The sequence below is a fragment of the Platichthys flesus genome, chromosome 11 (genome assembly GCF_949316205.1).
Source record: "Platichthys flesus chromosome 11, fPlaFle2.1, whole genome shotgun sequence".
Lineage (NCBI taxonomy): Eukaryota > Metazoa > Chordata > Actinopteri > Pleuronectiformes > Pleuronectidae > Platichthys > Platichthys flesus.
In genome coordinates this window covers 19,264,573-19,285,906 of record NC_084955.1, presented here as the reverse complement: position 1 = coordinate 19,285,906, position 21,334 = coordinate 19,264,573, and the positions used below count along the sequence as shown (strand labels likewise).

The 21,334-nt window shown below is 43.8% G+C and overlaps 1 protein-coding gene across 1 annotated transcript in view; it reads right to left on the bottom strand.

Moving 5' to 3' along the window:
- The window catches only part of tmem145 (transmembrane protein 145), a 36,132-nt gene that overhangs the window by 3,478 nt on the left and 11,320 nt on the right, over positions 1-21,334 (bottom strand). The window contains exons 2-14 of the mRNA XM_062399962.1: positions 20,148-20,222; positions 19,587-19,664; positions 17,993-18,082; positions 16,885-16,986; positions 10,317-10,401; positions 9,771-9,842; positions 8,672-8,740; positions 7,988-8,068; positions 7,481-7,559; positions 5,482-5,575; positions 3,360-3,532; positions 2,583-2,703; positions 2,031-2,219 (exon numbers count right to left, since the gene is read on the bottom strand). Of these exons, the coding sequence (XP_062255946.1) occupies positions 2,031-2,219; positions 2,583-2,703; positions 3,360-3,532; positions 5,482-5,575; positions 7,481-7,559; positions 7,988-8,068; positions 8,672-8,740; positions 9,771-9,842; positions 10,317-10,401; positions 16,885-16,986; positions 17,993-18,082; positions 19,587-19,664; positions 20,148-20,222 (1,308 nt within the window). The remainder of the gene's footprint in view (positions 1-2,030; positions 2,220-2,582; positions 2,704-3,359; positions 3,533-5,481; positions 5,576-7,480; positions 7,560-7,987; positions 8,069-8,671; positions 8,741-9,770; positions 9,843-10,316; positions 10,402-16,884; positions 16,987-17,992; positions 18,083-19,586; positions 19,665-20,147; positions 20,223-21,334) is intronic.

Genomic DNA, 21,334 nt, shown 5'->3' with positions numbered 1-21,334 from the left:
AAATTACCATATTATGAGATCCATTGTATATTTCTATGTATGTATGTATCTACCCATCAATCTATCTATCTCCATCCCACCGCCATTAGTGTCTCTAATGCATGACAAGGAAAATCAGTGGATTCTCACATGACAAAGCATTAATCATTACGAGTTTAGCATTTTGTCTTTCAGATTAATTGAAAATTACCTAACCACTGAAAATTTAAAAAAAGTAATATATGTTACACTGTTACGAATTACTGTGAATCATTAGGGTTATTCCTTTTTTATTGCATCTTGCTTTGAATCATTGAATTGACAAACTGTATTTGCTAGAAAATGATCAAAGCACCTGATGGCAGAATAATTAAGCTGAAATTTGATGATTGAATTGGCCTCTAGCCTCAAAGGATTAGAAAAACATTCAAATCCTAATGATAAGAACTGCAAAATCTGTATTAGTTAAAAGGAATGGTTAAAGTTGTATTCTTTTAAAATCCTGCCCATCTTAGAAAACCAATGATACATTTGTTTTATTTGGCATTTTTTCAATTTGGCACAATCCTGCTGTGATAACCTCAGAATTTGCCTTTCTGGCCAATTTCTGCAAAACAATAGGGCTGCAGATTTACTGTGTTACTTCACCAGATAACCCCGGTGTAATAGACTCACTGCTACAATGCAAGTAATCGACTGTAACTACATTTCCTTCACTTGAAGAAAGACGAGATGCAGAGAACTCTGTTCGACAACAACGAGAGAGTCTGTTATCTCCCACTTTGATTTCAAGGGCAATAAAGACTAAAGGCCACGTTCACAATGATGGTGTTTTATTAGACTTTCTTAAGCAGCTGCACTCAAGCCTGGTCCTGCCAGTGTCTTCCAATTAGATGTCCGCAGCAAATGCATCAATTAAACTGCCAGATTTCTAGCAAGAACCAAGAGAGGAGGGCCCATAACTTCTGTTTACACTGGCACTCATTTAGAAAATCGATTTTAAGCGCCAGGCTATAAAACACATAATGGCTTAGGGACAGCAGAGGAAACTGCTTTTATTCTGAGCCACTTCCAAATATAAATTAAAAACTTGTTTTCTCCACAGCACTTTTACTTTACTATATTTTTGTCTATTGACTGCTGCCCTGTAACTTCATGAAGGTCTTAATGCCTTTTTATCTTATAAATGCTTTTAGTTGCATTGCTTTTTGATAGATGATGCACGTGGAAACTTGCTGCCTTTTGTCAACTTTGTGCAAAGTATGTGGGTCGATGCAGTGACAATAAGATAATCACAACAACAGTGAGCGACAACTAATGTAAACAATGAAATGAGATAAGCTAACAGCCAGCCTAAGACGAGTTGCTTGTCTTTTTGTCTCATTTCACTGTCAACATCCTTTGTCGCTCACTTCTGTTGCGGTTGTGTTTCCGTTGTGTGGCTTTTGCCATTCGGCCGCTGCAGCTTGTCCCTTCATGTTCTGTTGCTGCTGCTCTCTACATGTTCTACCAGTGTATCTGCAAATTCAGAGATCCTCTTCTGTAACTCATCCCTGTTCAGAGTGGAAAAAGCTATTTGCACAAATTTGAAAGTTCCCCAAGCTCGACGATTCTTCACTGTGAACACAACACGTCTTAATTTGTTCTTGTCAGAATTTCTGTTTAATCATTATTTCCTTGTGCCCAAGTGTTTTTCCGAACAGAGCGTGTGCTATGTCAGGCTGTGCTCACTGTCATTCACCTGACGCCCACAGGAGGAGAAAGTCGGCGCCAAGAAATAATCCCAACACACAAACTGTTGTTGTTACACTGATTCCTTCAAATACAAGGCTTTGTTCGATGAGACAGTTAATTTCAAGCTGTGTTAAACACAGGGACTTTTGCATTTTAATAACCCAAAACATGCCCAACTCAGATTCCTAGAGAGATAATTGAAAAACGATTAGGAGAAAGCATAAAAGGAATATAAACTCATACAGCACATGAGCTATAACTCCTAGTTAAATCCAGGATGTCCAACATGCACCCAAACACGCTGTGATTCAACTCACCGATTGGATGGAGAAGAGCTCGGTGAAGTTCGGTTGAGAATCTCCCACGAAGGAGCCGTTTCCGTAAGCATGGTGGGGGAAACTCTCTCCCCCCTCGCCCCCCTTCGGACTGGACAGCAGGATCCCAATCTGGGACGTCCGAACATGATAGGGGAAGTTCTTATTGGCAGCAGAGGGGCGTGTGATGACCTGAAGGGCAAAAGGATAAACAGAAAAAATGTACATGAGGTCCAAGTGAGAGGGGGGAATTGACATGCATGCACTTAGCAGGAATATAAAAAGGAAATTTGCGTGAGCAGCACGGCCCATTAATAAAGCCCAATGTGTCGTAGGTGAGGAAGAGCTAGATAATGATGTGCGGAGGAGACAATCAGCATGAGGCGTTTATGACTCAGAGATGGTGAATAATGTATGAATGACAGCGGCAATAATGACTTGAGTGATGTGAACTATGTGGGAGAGCAAGGGTGCGCACGAGTGGGTGTGCGCTTGTGTGTGTTTGTCTGTGTGCGTGTGTGTGCGTGTGAAAGAGAGAGAGAGAGTGATACGAACAAGGAAGACGATGTGAGCGTAGAGGTGGATGCCGAGCTGAATCCCGTTGACGATCTTCTCCCGGGCCCAGCGAGGAATCCCGTAGTTGGCGATCAGAGCCATCACAGGCACCGCGAAAAACCTGAGGGAGGCAAGCGAGTAGATTTATAATAAACATGTGGAGAAAACATATTAAAAAAGGGGTAAAAAAAAAAAAAGATGCCAGGGGGGGTTTAATGATGAAAAGAAGAAGGAGAAGAGGCTGCATCGCACACAGGGAGAGATAAAGACGGGAGGATGTGAGAGGCGTCGATAATGAGGCGGGAGATAGTTGCGGCAATGAGAGAAATACAGAGATAATATTAGCCTTTGTAATCTACCCTTCATTTACCCTCATGGTATTATACACAAAGAGCGAAAGGCAGGCAGGCTGAGCAGTGTACGTACTTTCTAGCACAAAGCTTTTAACTATTCTGCACACACATATATGGCAGCATAAATTATTCTAATAGAGGAGATGTCATCAGCCGAGTAGAAATAGATGTTTTTCTCTCGCAATCACTCATTGACGTATAATCATCTATAGTGCGACTGGAGCACAGAGGTTGGACGCTCAATGTTGCAGAATGGAGGTGTACTGGTAAACAACTTTTCACTGCGGAGACGTGTTCTCGTGCACATCAAATATTCAAATTGAAGGAACCTCAGACAGAGAAATGTGTTTTTTTCCCCGCTCCACCTGCAGTTTCTGATTCGGACGGTATTAGAGAGAACAGGGGGAAGCTGTGCAGGTCTCACCATAGTGTGTACGTGGTGAAGAAGGGGACGTAGAAGGGCTGCTTCTCCGGGTAGCGTTTCAGGGAGACCAGCACGGCGTAGCAGAACCACACGTAGGCCAGCAGCTGCAGGCCCATCAGCCCGTAGCCCGCGGGGCTGTCGTAGGCGTACAGCACTTCACCTGGGTCGAAGAACTGGCAAGGGAGCACGAGAAGTTACACCAGAACGAACACGCACATTTAGAAATGAGCCAAACTTTTACACAAAGCAGGAGAGTCGGTGCCTGCTTCACATTCTGCCTGTGCCCAAATTACCAAAATGGATTGCTCACAGTTCAGCCGATGCACTGCGATGTCCGAGCCAAAACTCAGCTTGTAGCGTTCTGTGAGAGTCCTTGACATTGACACTTCTTCTCCACAAGTAGGTCATTGGTCAGTATGAGTGTGTGTGTGTGTGTGTGTGTGTGTGTGTGTGTGTGTGTGTGTGTGTGTGTTGGGGGGTCACGTGCACTTTCTGCTGCAGATTCTAGATTGTCTTTCACAGTCGAGTGACGTGATAGCGTTAGCCATACAGGGTTACGCCTAGCTACATAATGCATAGGTGTGACTGCGCAGCGTGAAGCTTCTTTGGCTCCGACCAGGCAACCAGAGCCGGGCCCCAGGAACACGCTTCAGGTCTACATTTCAGCTCCAATTGTAACCTAGTTTGTCGTATTTTTAGCCGGAGCTCCCCGGTGTTTTGAGCTCTTTAATGGCAGGGAACATGCAAGAGGGCAGGCGGCAGATAAATTGCCCTGCTTCAGATCCACATACTGCCGTGTGAGAGATGGCTATAGGCTCCGGCATTAAATATAGCACAACTACTTCCCACTGCACTATTCCCACTGGACCATTACCAGGCTGAATTCAAAGACTGTAATCCACTGTCCCTAAATGTACCATCATTACATCTGACTGATGCTGCAGGAGCCTCTGCAGGAGTGAGCGGAGTAACTGTGACTCCCTGGGTGTGTTATTAATTCATGGGCCCATACGCACTAACACGGAGAATTCAGCTTCACATACAGAACATGAAGACACAGTATAATTAACGAGCGAGTACGGCTATGGAACTTTAAAGAAACATTCACTGATCTATGACTTGTTATCTCACTCAGGTACAGTCGTTAAATAATGCAGTGGGGTTGTGTGTGTGTGTGTGTGTGTGTGTGTGTGTGTGTGTGTGTGTGTGTGTGTGTGTGGTTGGGAGCTGCCTGGTTGTTTTTTTAAGGATCCATAATTCATAAATGAATATCAATGTCTTTGGTTTTTACTATAGATTTATTCATAATATTCATTCATAATAGGTTATGTTTATGGACGACTTGTCAGAGAAAAGCTATCCCAGCCCACGTTGATCTGTGGTTCCAACTCTTCCATGAATATTTATGTGATTATTGAAAGCAGCAGAAGACGGTAATCATTTCAGATGGATGGCAGAGACCAGTGTCCAACAGCGTCAGTCAGAAACCGGCCGATCACACTCGTCGCCTGCAGCATGAAGTCAGACGCTGGTCTCAGTCACATGGGAGGAGGCGGAACTTCAAAGTGTTCCCATGTTCGACACGATGGGATATGAATTAAAACTGACAGGTGACGGAACTGTGCAGTTAGATGATTTTTTAATAATCTAAACTATAGTGTGGCCACTTGGATATTTTTACTGCTGAAAATTCTGTCAATCATTGACCCCGATTAACAAATGAATGTTCATGTCTATAGAGTCAAGTTGAGGTGTTCAGATTGTTTTGTCTGGTCGATGTTTCAAAATCTAAATATTTCGTCTTAATATACAGTAATGCATAGAAACGCAGCTAATCCAAGGGGAGGCTGGGGTTCAGGGGTGAAAATGGGTTGTCCACTAACAAGAAGGTCAGTGGTTCAATCTCCTGCTCCTCCAGATAGCATGCCAAAAAGTGCCCTTGGTCAACTGAAGCCCAAATTGCAGTAGAGTCTAATAGAAGCGCAGTAGAGGCACTGTGAGAATATGTGTGTATATCATAGGATCAATATTGGTATATAAATAGGATCATTGCTGTTTATTGTTTCTTCTCAGATAACTCACTACCCCCCCCGTGTGTGTGTGTAGTGTTTGTAGTGTGTACCTCTGCCTCGTAGATGAAGAGAATCACGTAGGTGATTGTGTAGACCGTCATGTAAATGCTCAACTTCACCGACCCACTGTGACTGATCCTCGCCCTGACACACACGGATAAAACCAAAAGGGTCAGAGGTTACACACGAGTTAGAGGAAGATAGGAAACAAAGAAACACACATGGGAGGGAGAGAGGGAACAAAGACACAAAAACCTCCAGTTGCTCCTTTATACTCAATCAGAGAACAACACAGCATAAAGCAGAGAGCTTTATAATTATAGGATAAATCTGTGTGGGGTACGATTCATAGACACCACAGGCTGTGAAAAAGTCTGCGTTGTTATGAATCACAAAAGCAACTTAATAATGCTTCATTATTTGCAGTCAACAAAAAGAAGCATTTCAAAGAAACGCCTTCATCAGCATTTGGAACGCACGTAAGCTCGGTAAATTATCAGCGCACACACACCAGGGAAACGTATTATCAAAGTCCACTGATAATTATCGCCAAACTGTCGACTTCATCAGTCGCTACAGATAAACAGCCGTGTTTGAAACTCAATGGGAAATTTAAGATGATTCACTGGACTCTTGAGAAACTTGAGGGAAGTCGAGGAGATCCCAGCATCTTCTGAACCCAGGAGGACGAACAAGTCCTGGAGCGGAAAACGCCAGCTTCAATATTGCAAGCTCAGTTTTCACTTTATAAAGTTCAGTGTGGGAAAAAACCTCCGTGGAGATCAATTGAACCCGAAGCAGGGCCGACCTTCAAACTACGAGCAGCGGTTCAGATGATGACTCATCGCCACTCGAGCTCAAAAACCGGGTGAAATGCGATTTAACTAGCTCTTGATTGTGCACTGCACGGTTCTTTCCTCACATAAAACCTACCAAGAGAGCAACTTCTGGGGATATATATCGGCAGAAATGGAACAACATTTCAAGAGCTGCCGGCATGATTGGTTTCTTTCAGACGAGACTTCGAAACTGGAAAATGAGAAAGAGCAACGACAGCCGAGTGAGTGTGGGGCGTTCATCCAGTCGGGTGTGGACCGGATGCATGATGAGGTTTCAGCGAAAGAGAGCATTCGTAACATCAGGAAGTATTCAAACATTGTACTGCAGTATAAAAGTACAAATAGATGAACAAAAATTTAAAATAAAAGTACATTAATGTTATTACTTGACTAAAAAAGGGAAAGTACTTTCTTTTAAATATATACAGTATTAAGGTAACTTAGAATGATTCCATTTCCCTAATGAAACAGTTAAATACACCATTAATACATTATGTAATAAATTCTGTCTATATTCTTTATTTATGGTTATTGTTTATAAAGAATGTTGCAGATGATGTTACTGAAAACATTTGCATTATGTTTTAGCTGCTTGTACATCGGTGATGCCGCTGCTGCAGGAGGCGGGGTCTAATGTAACCGGCCTGCTCTGATTGGATTAATGGATCATCATTATCGATTACACAGTGCTTTGTAAAAAATATAACGGAGTAGAAAGTACAGATATTTGCTGATATTCGTTGTGGAGTAACAGTGACAAATATACCAAACTGGAAAAATTAGAAAGTATAGTTTATTATCTCTGAAAACCAGTCTATCTGAAGTGATGCCTGTCCAGAGCAAATTTCAGCAGAGAAAATAGCAAACCACAAAATGTGTCAGCCCGGTTGTTGGAGCAGAGGTCGTCCTCCGACCGACACAAACACAAAGGTTCACAGCGGAGCAGCATCAGGTGTTCACACGCACCGCCAGCTCCCGCGCACTCACTGACTTCTTGAGTGACACCTAGCACTGGCACGTCAGGAGATAGTGTTATGACTGTGACAGCGCGGCCTGACAGTGAGAGACAGACGAAGCATAAACACAGCTGCAGACCTCCGACAGGGCTCAAGTAAACACGGATACATCAAGGATCTAACAAAATACACACACACACACAATCACACTCACACACACAGAAGGTACGAAGAAACGACATCAAACCACCTACCTGGTGACAGTGAAACCTTTGCCCAACAATATGAGCATCAGCAGGAACACCAGGAAACTGACGGAGAACAGTAATTTCCCTGGAGACGGGCGGAGATGAAGAGAGAGAGAGAGAGAGAGAGAGAGAGAGAGAGAGAAAGAGAGAGAAAGAGAGAAAGGGAGAAGAAGACAGAGGGGTAATTAGGTCGTGGTTTCCCAAACCGTGATATCAGATGGGAAAGATAAAATAACGTCACCACACAAACACACACACACACACACACACACACACAAAATCAGACATGCCTGTCAAACCAGCTATTACAGCTCCTCACATCCGTCATCGTCCAGTCTGTCATTCTGCTCAGGCTGCGTGTGATTTTCAAGTTCGGAGGCAGCGTCAGTCAGTCAGACAGATAGGCAGTCAGACAGTCAGTCAGTCAGTCAGTCAGACAGACAGACAGACAGACAGACAGACAGACAGACAGACCATCAGACAGACAGTGGCCAATGCAGGAGAAGAACTCACCGAGTAGTTTCAGGCTGCCGTTGCCAACTCCGTCTCTCGCGTACAGGCCCCAGTAGACACAATGAAACAACAGGCTGAGCACTGCCAAATGGAATAGATACAGGGAGGACCGAAATGTGAAAACAAGGGAAGGGAGGGGAAAGACATGGAGGAAGAAGACGAGAAGACGATAAAAGAGAGTGGATGTAAAGAAAAAGATAAAGATCAGAAGGAGAGATGAAGCAGAAAGTGATGGTGGGGTGGAGAGAGATGGAGAGTGAGACAGAAAAGCAGAGGGGTTGATAAAGGAGATGAAAAAGGGAGCAGAGGGGTTGAGAGAAGTGGAAGGAAGGGAATTTGGGGGGGGGCAGGAGAATCGAGAGCAGATGTGCAGGGGGGGAACAAGATAGTGAGGAGGAAGAGGGAGTGAGATAAGGGGGGAGGAGAGAAAAAAAGAAGAGGATGGGGTGAGAAGACAAAAAAGAGGGGTGTTAGTCAGCGACAGCACGCTCCACTGAGCACTGTGGCACAGCACGGCTGTTTGCAATGGTTTCTATTCAGAGGCTAATAGCAGTGATATTATCACAGCTCTTGAAGTGGGGATTAAGGTGTGAGATACTGCAGCCACGCAAGAGGCTCATTGTCATCTTAAGTGTGTGTGATAGTGTGTGTGTGTGTGGGTCTGTGCAGGACAGAAGCTCTCACCCTCCACACCTGCCGCCGTCATAAACATTTTGTAGGTTGTGTGAAGAAGCTGTCTTCCCTTCAGATTGTCTGCGGGGGGGGGGGGGGGGGGGAACAGAAGGAGATAGAGGTGATGAATGTGTGTTTGAGCGTGTGTGTGTTGTTGGGGATGGAGATAAAAAGGATGGAGATAAAAAGGATGGAGATATGCTAACAGATGGCGGCGGAGAGCGAGAGAGGTACAGAGAGTGAGAGTAGAAAGAACAAGGGCCAGATAAACGAGACGGGGAGGGACCATTAATATGCATCCATCTCCTGATCTGGAACACTGACATGAAGAGTTAATGGAAACTGTGATCCCGGGACAACGCAGTCTGCAGAGGAAGACGCTGCGATTCAGAGAACAGATCTAGAACAGCTTCTAAACTTTTTTCGAGATACGAGTGAGACGAAACAAAAGCAGATAGTTTAGTTCCGACGAGCTCAGATTGGGAGATATCAAAAATCTGAGTTACAAAAACAAATCAAGTTGAAGTTTTTTTATTAACATTAAAATGAATTCAAAAACATCATCAACAGCTCCAGGCCCCGATCGCTACTTCCAAAACTCTTACTCCAAATGCAGAAGACTGATCCGGGATATGCTTGTTTAATTTCTGGATAGTGGGAGGAACCGATGGCTACGTGGTAAAACTTGATATTAAGCCTGTTTGGAATACGTTTAGCTCTTCCTTTGGGCTCTTCTTCTCAGTAGGTTATATGCGCTGTGACCTTCATGTGACAACTTCGCTTCCCTGATGGTAACGCCAACACCACCTTCTCCACTCAACCGTTCTCCTTTACACGGAAAAACCAGCCCCGCTCTCCCCATCCTCTCACTCCTGCATCTGTGTAGCTCACGCTCTGCTCTGACAGACTCCTGGCTCCGGGGAGAGAACGGGCACATGCTCCACCTTTACTTATCTGAGGAAACATGAGAACTTACTCCTATCCCATCAAGAGAACATGTCGAATTTTATAGAGAGATCTCAAGAATAGGGCACTTAACGGCTGCTGCAGGGCCTTGAAAGTCAGAAAACAGAAAGAGAGATACAGTATAAGTGGACAAGACGGTACTTACAGGCAAAGTAGCACGAGAGGATGAACACCAAGGAGAATATGATCAGGAATGTGATGTCCGTCTCCAGGATTCCTGAGCAGGAAGGAGAAAAAAAGAATATTTAATGAGAGAGAAAAGCCCTGAAACAAAGAGGAAGGTGAAAAACAAAAGGCACAAGAAAGATGGAGAAATCAAAACCAGAAAGTAAAGGAATCAATATCAAGGTGAAGAAGAAGAGAGGGGGGAATTAAGGAAGAAGGAAAAAAGGGATGGAAACCACAGAGCGGCAGGAACGTGATGAGGATATTGGATCAGATAAGCAGCAGAGAGAGGTACACGAGAAGAGAGAGAAACGAAGGTTGTAGGAATAATTCATTTAGAAGCTACTTGGGTCTCCTCTTCTTCTCCTTCCTTCTTCTCAGTTCATCTATCATCATTAATTCATTCAGCCGTCCCGTCATTATTGTAATTTGTTCAGTTCAGGGTGCCTTATTGGCCGTGCTAAGTGGCGTTGGCTTGTGCCATCAGCGATTCGTTCCATAATCTTTTCTGACTAATCACTCTCACCAAACTCATCTGCGGAGAAATGCTGCGTCCAGAAAGACTGTCCGTTGGTCAGTTTCATCTCGTACTCCAGCCGCAGGCCCTCGCCCTGCGGGAGAGGAGGGAGGGGAGAGAGGGAGAGAGGGAGCGAGAGGAAGAGAGGGAGGTCAGATGTGATTAATAATCCACGGTTAAAAAAATATGACAGGCTTTGTGATCTGTACAAAAATACGCATTAATGCTTAAAAGCTGCACTCGACAATTCTGCAGGTTGATGGCCCTGAACAGAAAAGAACAGTAAGAACGCTTTAAAGCTTTTATGATATTCTTATCATTCCAGTGTGAAGCGGAGAAAAAGAAGGCGATAAGTGGATTTAACTTTGTTAGTTAAAAGTATATGATCCTCAAAGTGCTGCATCACAAATTATTTAGAACTCAAAGGAATTCAACTGGAGCACGGTGATACGGATGAACTGGTATTCATAGATAAATATTCAAATATTGTGATAGTACTTTGAGTATGAACATAGGGCTGTGCAACAAAACAATATCTATAACTATTCCAAAATACTTTTCATCAATAGCAATATAACAAAGGCTCAATAAATATTGATATATTTCTAAAACACTGTGCAGCGACTAAGTTTGTGTTTTTTTTTTTGACGTCACAGTGACCTTGACCTTTGACCACAGATTGCTAATCAGGTCACTTAAGATTTCACATTCAAGAAATACTTAAATTTTGTTTGGCTACCAAATAGAAACGTGAAGTCTTTGAATGTTTGTGCCAAATATGAAAGAATTCCTTCACTACGTTCCAGAGATATCACATTCACAGGCAAATAATGTGCTTTGTGAGGACCCATGACCTTTGATCTTTGACTAGCAAAATCCATTCAGTTCATCTTTAAGTTCACGTTAATGTTTTTCAATTTAAATTCCCAACGGGTGCATAGAAATTAAATAAGAGCCAAACAAGAACCATAAAAAAAACAAAAAGTTTATTTTCTATATGGATTTATTCAAAAGAATAGAAAAACTCAAATCTAGGCTGAACCATTAAACTGGGAAAATAAACCGTCTTATTATCAATATATCAATACCAGTAAACCAGAAGGCATCTCTGTGTTGACAGACGTTTTACGTGGCCCAGTTGGTCACATTTTTTCTTTTTCTCAAATGACTCGTCACTTTCCACTGGTGTCCGTTCTTCACACATGTGAGTGAACGGGGTTGATTGCTTTTCATTGTGAAAGAAATTGTGTTATGACAAAAAATAAACTAGAACTGTCCTCAGAGCGCGCACACCTCCACACAACAGTCTTCTTATGAAACCACATTTAAATTCACTACATGCAGATTTTTGTTTGGATCGGCACCAATTTGTACAAACTCATAAATATCACCTTAACCTACGACCATGAATTATTCAGAGAAATCAACAAAAATGTTTAAAAAGCTCCTTAAATATTAAAGTTAGAAAAGTTGCCTGGTGCAAGTTGGTAGAGTCTAAATCCATCACAGCACAGCTTTAAGTTTGAATAGCTTTGTCCAGATCTCTTTCACAACTTCCTGCACCAGGAGGAGACGAAATCAAAATCGGACACTCTGTTAATTCAACTTCTCAGTGTAATTGTGCTATAGAGCCACTCTGTTTGCAAGCAGGCCTGAAGGGGGGGGGGGGGGGGCTCAGTGGCTCCTGAGTGTGTGGAGGAAGTTAGTGGAGTAAGAAGAAGTGAATGAAGCTCTGCCTCCTGTGCTACCAATGTGAAGATGACCCAGATAAACAGGAGAGATAAATCCATGATAACGGTTTTCTCTGATTTAATGAAGAGTTCTCTCCTTTTCCATTATTGATACTCACTGCCACACACAAGCTTACACATATATATCAATTATTTGTGTAGTGTTCCACATTTTGTTTCGAAGAGAGCGCAAAGAAAGAATATTTGGGTATGTAGACACGCAGGAATTGAGGAATGCCGTGTGGTAAACCACTGTAGGAATCATGTTCATTTTTAGCTGTCACACTAATAAAGAGGCAGAGAGACTTCGGGAGGTGAGGGGGGGCGACAGGTATAGGGAGCAGAGAGCCGGGGGGGGGGGGGGCAGAAATGGGCTGACAATTGGAGCACAGAGAGCTTATTTCACACACACAAGTTCAAAGCCGATGGAGTTCGCGCTTGTTGCCGCGGAGCGAGGGAAAAGAGAGGCGGGGGGGAAAGGACTTTGATTTCATTTGGCAGCCTGAGACTCCGTCTCACTCTCTCCATCAAGGAGGGCGAGAAGCATGGATCGTTCACTGCTGCAAAAATCAATACAGACACAAAGAGCACGGAGACGGAGATAAAGAGAGTGATAGATGTAGAAAGGGAGAAAGTTGAAGAAGAAGAAAAAAGCAGGTGGAGAGTGAGGGGAAAAGGAGCAAGATGCAAAGAGGGAGAGAGAGAGAGAGAGAGAGAGAGCGAGAGAGAGAGAGAGAGAGAGACAAACACGAGGGAGACATGGTGATTCACAGCAGGCCGTCTCTCTGTCTGACAGCCAGTGACTGGATGGATGTTTGTTGCACATGTAAAGAGCCTCCACACTGAAGGGGTTCTCACACAGTCTTGTAAATCATGAGTTCCCCTGCGCTTCTGATAACAGCGTTTAGAAAGAGTCTCTGGGAAATAAGCACTCAGAGTTGTCTTGTTGAGTAATCCTGTACCCACCAGGCCAACATTTTATTTTTATCAAGTCTTCAGATGTCATTCTATTGAACAATGTGCTGCATTTTTTACCTCCACCAAGGAGGTTATGTTTTATCTGCATTTGTTTGTTAGTTAGTTAGGATTACACAAATCCTGTTGGACGGATGAGCATGAAACTTAGTGGAAGATCAGGGAAGAATCCCTTCAATTTTGGTGCAGATCCAGGATGTTTGGTCCCACTCTCCTCAACACTTGAGTTTAAATTCCTGGATCTTGAAAAAAGGCGGCATATTTGTGTTTGGTGCAGACTTTGGGGCTGATCCAGATATAAATCCAGATGTAGTTAATGTAAATGTGGTTTAAGAAGAGAAATGTTGAGCCTTGATGGAGGAATGGACTCATTCTAGCTCTGGCTGCGTCCACTGTGTCTCACAGCCGAAGATGATGGAAGCTTCTTTCCTCACAATATCATGAAACATCAAACTTCTTGCTTGTTCTTTGTTGTGTCTTGGTTTAGTTTTTGCATATGATCATTGGCCTGCATGTGATCTTTTTGCCCTCGTCTGTTGATGTTGTTGCCAAATGTTGCCGCACATCTCTCTGGGTAAACAGACAACCCATACACCTCCACCCTTTTTTAAAGCATTGTTTATATGCCTGTGCAGTAATTCTATTCTGCAATTGTACAATAAAAAGATGAAAGTATGTGCTACAGGTACATACATCTGGATATCCTGCCCATGTGTGGTTGTTGGACTTGCCATTCCACAAACCATGAACATCAGAGGTAACTCCTTCAATTAAGTTGAGGGACAAGAAACAGATTTTTTGAAGAATTCACAGCGGAGGTCAAAATGTTCCTGACTTTTTTCACTTCAAAGCCACAAAAGACTTGATACTAATGTTTTTTCAGAGGCTTTTCTAGTGTCTCTTTAACACGCTGCCTTACGAGCGCCTACTCCTCTGGGAGCATAACAGGGATCTGAACCAAGCCACAGAAGTTTACTGTGTGTTGGTGGGTTCGAGCCCTGATGTTGGGCGACAGGCTCACAGCTGGCAGCCCGGTTTATTCTGAAGGTCAGAGCTCTGTGCTGCCACGTCTTTAACGCTCAGAAAACGATTGAGTCGGCCCGGATGTAAAAACACGATGAGGATGTTTTTCATGTATGTGTCTGAAGTCTTTACCAAAGATACAGATTACCATTTACTGACAGAGTACAGCAGATGTGTTGTGCATCTTGAAGCCGTTTGTTGGATCCAGATGAATCCCCTGGCCGAGCCGCTCCAATTAACAACCAGTCTTATTTTCAGCTCTTTCCTCGGCTCCCTACCGCGCCGGCTTTGTTTCATTAGCCGGCTTTGTTTCATTAGCGGCTAATTCTGTTCGGCATAATAGAGCAGTTGTTGATTACAGCCATTCAAAGCTCTCCATTTCTCCACTTCTGTTTGTAAGACCACGAGGATAAACGGCTCATAAACTGAAGCTCCGACAACAGTTGCTGCGCCCGATTGCAACGAGGCCACATTATTGAGTTGCTCTGTTTTCTGTTTATTTTCAATTAATGGCACCTAATTAGTTCCAGACCTCCAACCACCAAAGCTATTTTATGAAAGACAATAACAGAGGAGTATGAGTTAGTCATCCGTCCAAAAACGTGTAGCCAAATGGACATAGAGACATAATTAAAGCCGGGCTGTACATATGGTATAAGTACACTATATAAATATATATAAAGTGAAATACAAGCATGGAGATTCATGCGAACTTCAGTGACCTTCGTTAAATGTCAATTAACCTTCATCCTGATTGGCAGAGGTCCTCAATTTAATTTCTAATGATGAATTTTATTTTTGCAGCCTGATGTTTTTCCTGCAAATAACAAAATCTAGTTGCCTGGACATGTTAAATAAATAAAATCAGCCTCATATTTTATCATTACACACAGGCGAGTCTGCATCTGGTATCGAGAGGAAAACACTGGCTGGTGTTAAGAGCTCATGAGCTGATACAGACTTTGAAATCCCCTTTCAGCTCAGGTAAAGACTGAGATGCCAAGAACATGAAAGCGCCGGATGAGAGGGAAACAGGAACAAAGAGAGGGAAGTATGTGAGTGCAGATGCCAGGAAAAACTGCACCAAATGAGGAGAAGCCGAAGAATATGAGACCAGCGAGATGGCGAGGAAAAACACAATTAGAGACGGGCCGACCGAGCGGAGCAGAAGGCACAGAAGTAAATAAATGTGAGCCGGTGTGGAGCTCGTCACAGCCTGGTGACAGGGAGCTGAAAGAGAGGGTCGCAACAGATTGTGAGCGATGGAGGTAGGAGAGACGGACAGGTGTGAAAGCAAAAGGGATGCGAGGAGGCGAGCGACGAGAGGTGGAAATTGGCTTCAGGGCGCAGCATGCATAAGTCCCCGGGAGAGGAGACAAGCTTTTATACTCGAGTCCAACGGCATTAGGCAGCGTGTCCATCAGCCGACGCTGGAGTGACACCAAGCAACACTCCGCAGGAAACATCCGCTCTAATCATGTCTCCCCTCAGCCGGCTCTCCCATGATGCGACAGCACAAAAACAAACCTGGCAAAGAAAAAGAGAACCGTACAAGGGCACCAGTTCTAACACAACCACACACACATAAACACACACACACACACACACATATACATAAACAAATCTGAATCATGTCCAGAGGCGTAACACTGATAGGCAGGCAGAGGAGCAGTGATTCAAATTCAGAAGATACTTGTTCACCCTTTTCCTCACCTGCTTTCGACAACATAAAAACACCCCCCCCCCATGCAGAGCAATCCAGACGCACATCACCAAACAACACAACGCAGACCGCCACACTGCTCGTTTTGTGCCGGAGCATAATTAAAACTGAATCCCATTATCAAACAACAGAATTCTTAAAAGTCCCTGAAGCTGGATAATCAATAGGCTTCAGCTGAGCCCGTACAAAAGCGCAGTTAGCACCGTTTAAAGCAGAGTCTCTGTGCTTTGGTGCAGAAACACTCTGGGAGAGATAAAAACGCTTCGGTGTCCAGAGGCAAATCACAGACAGAAGTGCAAATACAAGATCAGCTGTAACATCTAACGAGTTTGAGCACTGGTGGCTCAATGGTATTTAAGTTATTTGGAATCATTTCATAATCATAAGTGGAATATATATTGCAATGTGTCAAGATCAGGGGTTTTTCTTCAATGGCCCTAATACCCAGTTGTACCATCTACCTGCTTTTAAATCCCGGGCTGAGATTTACTTGCCGTTTTCTTGTGTTAAGCCTTTTCAGATCACTTCTGGAATGCTAAATGCTGCCTGGTGTAAAACGCTCAAATGAGAAAGCGCATGCTGAGACAAAAATGATGCTCAGGTCGATTTAAAATGTATTAGGAGCCAGCACAAATAGTAGCCTTAAAACATCCAGCATTCCACTGAGCCTTCTTCAGGGGGAGGGGGGGTGTCTGGATATATTTTTGCTCGAGTTTTCCAATTTTAATATCTGATGCCAGAAACAGTTTTGCTTGACTTCAAAATTGTCAATGAATAATTTAAAGTGTGAAAATAGCAGTTTTTGGACATTTTGACGTAACTCCATTGCGTGTTTAGACGTAGACGACGGGCACGTAACTCTTTCTCATCGCTAATCCCTCAGGGGAGATAATCTTTCCTCACTTTTGATGGACAGTTGACGTGGATGTTAACTACAGTGTTGACGTTCTGGAGTGAAGCAGAACGCAGACGCAGCGACTCCACGGGCGAGTTTGAATCCTGTGAGTCGGCCTGTGCGAGAAAAGTGGTGCATCTCCATGGTAACCCCCCTGGTAGTGCACCTGCCCCTGCAGCGAGGAGAGGGGGGGGGGGCAGGTTGGATCGGGGGGGGGGTTTCAGTTCTTACCCCACACTTGCTGAGAGCGATGTACCACCATCTCTCCCTCACCGAGCGGAAGCTGCGTCCGCCCACGCAGCTCAGAACCTCCTCGTCCCCGTCTCCCTCCACCTGAGAGAGAGGACACAAAGGGGGAGTGATGCACAGGGGAGGTCGCATTCCAAAAAGAGGTGACATTTGTTTTCCTCAGAGACTGAATAATCACAGTAGAGTGGGAGCCTGATATATCGAGATGTGAACATATTTCACCTCCGAATAGAGTCGGAAATCGTGGCAACAGGATCCTCAAACTGCCGCGACAACAGAGCGACAATCACACTTTCTGATGTGACAAACAAACACGTTGTGCTGCTTATTGAAAGGGAGATAAGAGGAATATTTAAAAAATAATAAATAAAGAAATGTGAGACAGGAGAGGGAAGCTCTTTCAACGCCTTTCTGTTTGGCTGGGAGGCATCATCAGCCGTGGAAACGTGTGCGTCAGTGCAACGTCACGAAAACACATTACAGGCCATTATCTCCCGCTCTCTGTCTGCCTCTCTTTATTTTCCTCTGTAACATCACTCTTGTACTGAGCCCCTGAAGTCCGAAGAAAATATTTATTTATACCATAGCCTGGAGAAAACTCTGATAATCATATTTGTGCTCTTGCACAGGGACACAGCATGGTCAGGAATCATTTGCTTGGCATACTGAAGGAAAACAGGCTCAGGCGACGCAAGGACGATGTTTCCATCTTAATACTTTTATGAAATTAGTGTTGTCTTCAAAGAAATTAGTGTTGTCTTCAAAGCATCGGCCAGTCGTGTCTTTACTAAGAAGATATTGCCTCTGTGTGCACAACTTAATTATCTTATGCAAACAAGATAAAAATATAATCCTTTGGGAAAAATCTGGTGAAAATATGTTGAGAGGAATAATGGGATTCTCAGCAGCGGACAGTCAGTTTACCACAGCACAGAGAGGTCATGATTGGTTACTGATACACTCAGTGTTTAATAACAGATTACAGTGGGTGTGTTGCTCAGGGGCACTCTGGCAGGACGGATGCCTGCTGACAAGAGGGAAGCTGCTCTGTTCAGGTGGGTGCGTGTGCATTATGCATGTGCTCTCTTACCACACAGCCGGACCAGGTGTAGCTGGTGGTGAGGTTGATGACCTGGTTGTTCTCGGGCCTCAGCACCCCCTCCTTCTGGTAACAGTTTTGCTGCGAGTAAACAGACGAAAGTCAAAACGGGAACAAGAGTAATTCATCGCAATGGAACTGAAAGGGTTGCGTGTGTGATGGAGCTCTCGGCGCGTGACAGGCAGATCAATATTTGTTCAGCTTGGCGAGTGTTGAGTGAAGGCTACTTGCTTCTGGATTCTAGGAAACTGACACCAGAAGCTGAGAAGCTGAGAAACACTGGGCTTTTTGTGGCTGTGCTGGAAATAACTCAGTGTGATGTCACATTTGTGTGTCAGACATGTCAGCCAAATGAGTGAGTGTGACACAAAATGTCTACATGAGCCAAGAAACTCAAGGTATTGGTCAATGGTGTATTCTTGAGTGTACGATATCTGTTTGGTTTCTAATCTCTTCATCTCCGTCTGTCTGGTTGTGGGACACACAGCTCCAGAGTCAGATCTTTGGCTTCACACTTGTGGGTTGTCAACACGTCAAAGTGCGTTCACAACAATGCTAAAAGCTAAACCCAGAGAGGCTGTGGTGCTCAAAAATGATTGATTGATTGGTGTCATGAAAATATTCCTCACACACAGATCCATCACCACCACCTGTCTGATTTGTCAACACTATGTTGGTTCCACAGATTAATGGTGTTGATGTGAAACTCTGACCCCATCACCCGCATGACCCAATCAGAAGATTCACCAGACCAGGCTACGCTTTTATCGGTTCTCGTTGCTCCAGTTCTGGTGAATCTGTGTCGGCTGCAGCCTCAGATTTGAGTTCTTGGCCGACATCTGATTCAAAGATTGATGCATTGTGCAGCTTTAACAAGTCTGGCCATTTTCCTCTGCCCTCTCTCAACAACAAGACTTTTCTTTTGCAGAGCTGCTGCTCACCAGCACATTTTTCGGACTCAAATCTAGAAACCATTTTGATGAAAATCCCAGCAGTGGAACCAGTTAAACCAGCCCATTAGAAAGAAAAAAACACACATTCAATCCCTATTCTGATGTTTGATGTGAATGCGAAGTGAAGCTCCTGACCTGGATCTGCAGGATTGGATGCATTGCACTACCGTTGACTGAATGGCTGACAGAATAAATAAGCGTTTCCAATAAATAGCTTTTAGAGGGAACAAGCAAACACAAGACGGATTAAGTTTATTCATGCATACGGCTCTAATAGCTCAGGGATTGGTCAATATTACATGAATCCACTCTTTTAAAATTCAAAGATCTGAGACCTGATATGCATCGAACCATCCCCGTTCACTGCATGGATAATCAATAATACATCATTCTAGTGAGTGAAAATACCATAAGAAAAAATGTTATATTTTCCCCGGGTGTTAAGAAAATCGGTTTGTTTTATTCCGAGCAGCATGAGCCCCGAGCTATCTTTCAAAATGTGAAAAATTTACAAATTGGAGTCACAGGGCTTTTTGATTACCATGGTGACATGCAAATTAGAAAATGGGGCCGTATTTCTCTTTAATAATAGCTTGTTAGAAGACGTGATGCAGAGCGTGTCAGTATCTCACCTTTTCAGGCCTCTTGTACACAGCTGGCCACTGAGAACTGTCATCAAAGTAAAGCAATATATTCTGACAGCAGCGAGACTGCACAGGCAGAGAGAGGGGGGGGGGGAGATTAGGAGAAAAGCCTGGGTGGGATGTGCACAGATCAGTGAGGAGGCAGCGAGACGGTTTTAGGTTTGAGATTTAGACGACAAATACTGTTTCCAAAGTCTGCAGGCTAAAACAAGGCACGGGTAAACAAAGACGAAAAAAACAGCAAAATATAGAAAGATAAAGTGGAGAAGAGGAAAAAGGAGGAGGAGGAGGAGGAGGAAATAAGAAAAGAGGACGAGGCGGGTGCAGCAGGAACAGCCAGAGGAAGAGAGAACAAGCGATGGCATTGGTTTAGATGAGGTAAGAGGAAGGAAAGAAGAGAGACAACTTAGTTGAAAGGAAGACAGTCGAGGGAGCTGATGAAAACAAAATATGAAAGACTTGAGAGAAGAAAGTGTCGGCATGCGGCAGCAACTTGCAAAGCATAACACAAACACACACATACACAAACACACTTAATAAAGGTCCTACCTTTGGATAGCGGAACCGGAAATCTAGACGTCCAAAGTCGGTGAGAAAGCAGAAGCGAGTGAGGAAAACCCAGTCCTGACGTCAAGAAAGAGAAGAATGGGAAACACAGATTAAAATGCATGAAGCAAAATAGAAACTAGGTTAAAGGCTCCATCTCTAACTCTATACACATCCGAAGTTCTGTGGAGAATTATCACCAGTGCAAACCATTGTAGTACATCCACATTTTTCCTCAGACTTGTATGAGTTCACTGTGTCCTATGACTATTGAAATGTAATCAGTTCAACGACCGATGGCCACATTTTTTAGTTAGACTTGCAATATCATGTTTAATGAGGCCAAAAATATGTTTTGTGACTCCACAATTACCTTGACCTTCGACCCTTGTCCCCCCAAATCGATCCAGTTAGTCTGTGAGTCTGATTGAACGTTTGCACCAAGTTCAAATAAAGTCGCTCGAGATGTTACTGAGATGCTGGGTTCACAAGATCAAAATAAATGTTTGTAAGGTCACAGTGACCTTGAACTCTGAAACTCTACCCCCACGCTCTGATCAGTTCATCCTTAAGTCCAACGGTGCGTTTGTACCAAATATGAAGAAATGATTTCAAGGCGTTCTTGAGATATCGTGTTCACATGAATGGATCAGACAGATGGACGGACAACCCGAAAACATCCCCTCCCCTGCGACTGGCTATCAGCTGCACGCAGGGATGAAAGTATCTCCTTTCAGGACATCAGGGGCTTCACAGCTGTCAGTCAGACTGATGAGGAGTTGCAGGATGACAGATGTTTCACCGTGACCGAAAAACACTGACTGCCTGGATCATATTTCACAGCAATTAATCCAATAACCGTTGAGGCGTCTCACTCAAAGCCACAAATGTCAGCGTCTGTAGGAAAAGTCGGGGATCACCAAAGTCAATGGCATCTATATTCTGAGAAGCGTGAATGTCAGCGAAAAACCTCAGTGCCAATCCATCAGCGAGATATCACCCTGCATAAATTAATACTTAATCACTTGTTATTATGATGGTTCTCTTGGCACCACGGATATATCTCTACTGAGATTTAAAGACCGGCACAACAACAGACAGACACAGACATCTCTCCAGAGCCAGGATCCGATCGCATGGCGGTTTCAGAAAAGTGAAAGAGGAGGTGGAGAAGCAGTAAGAAAACAGGA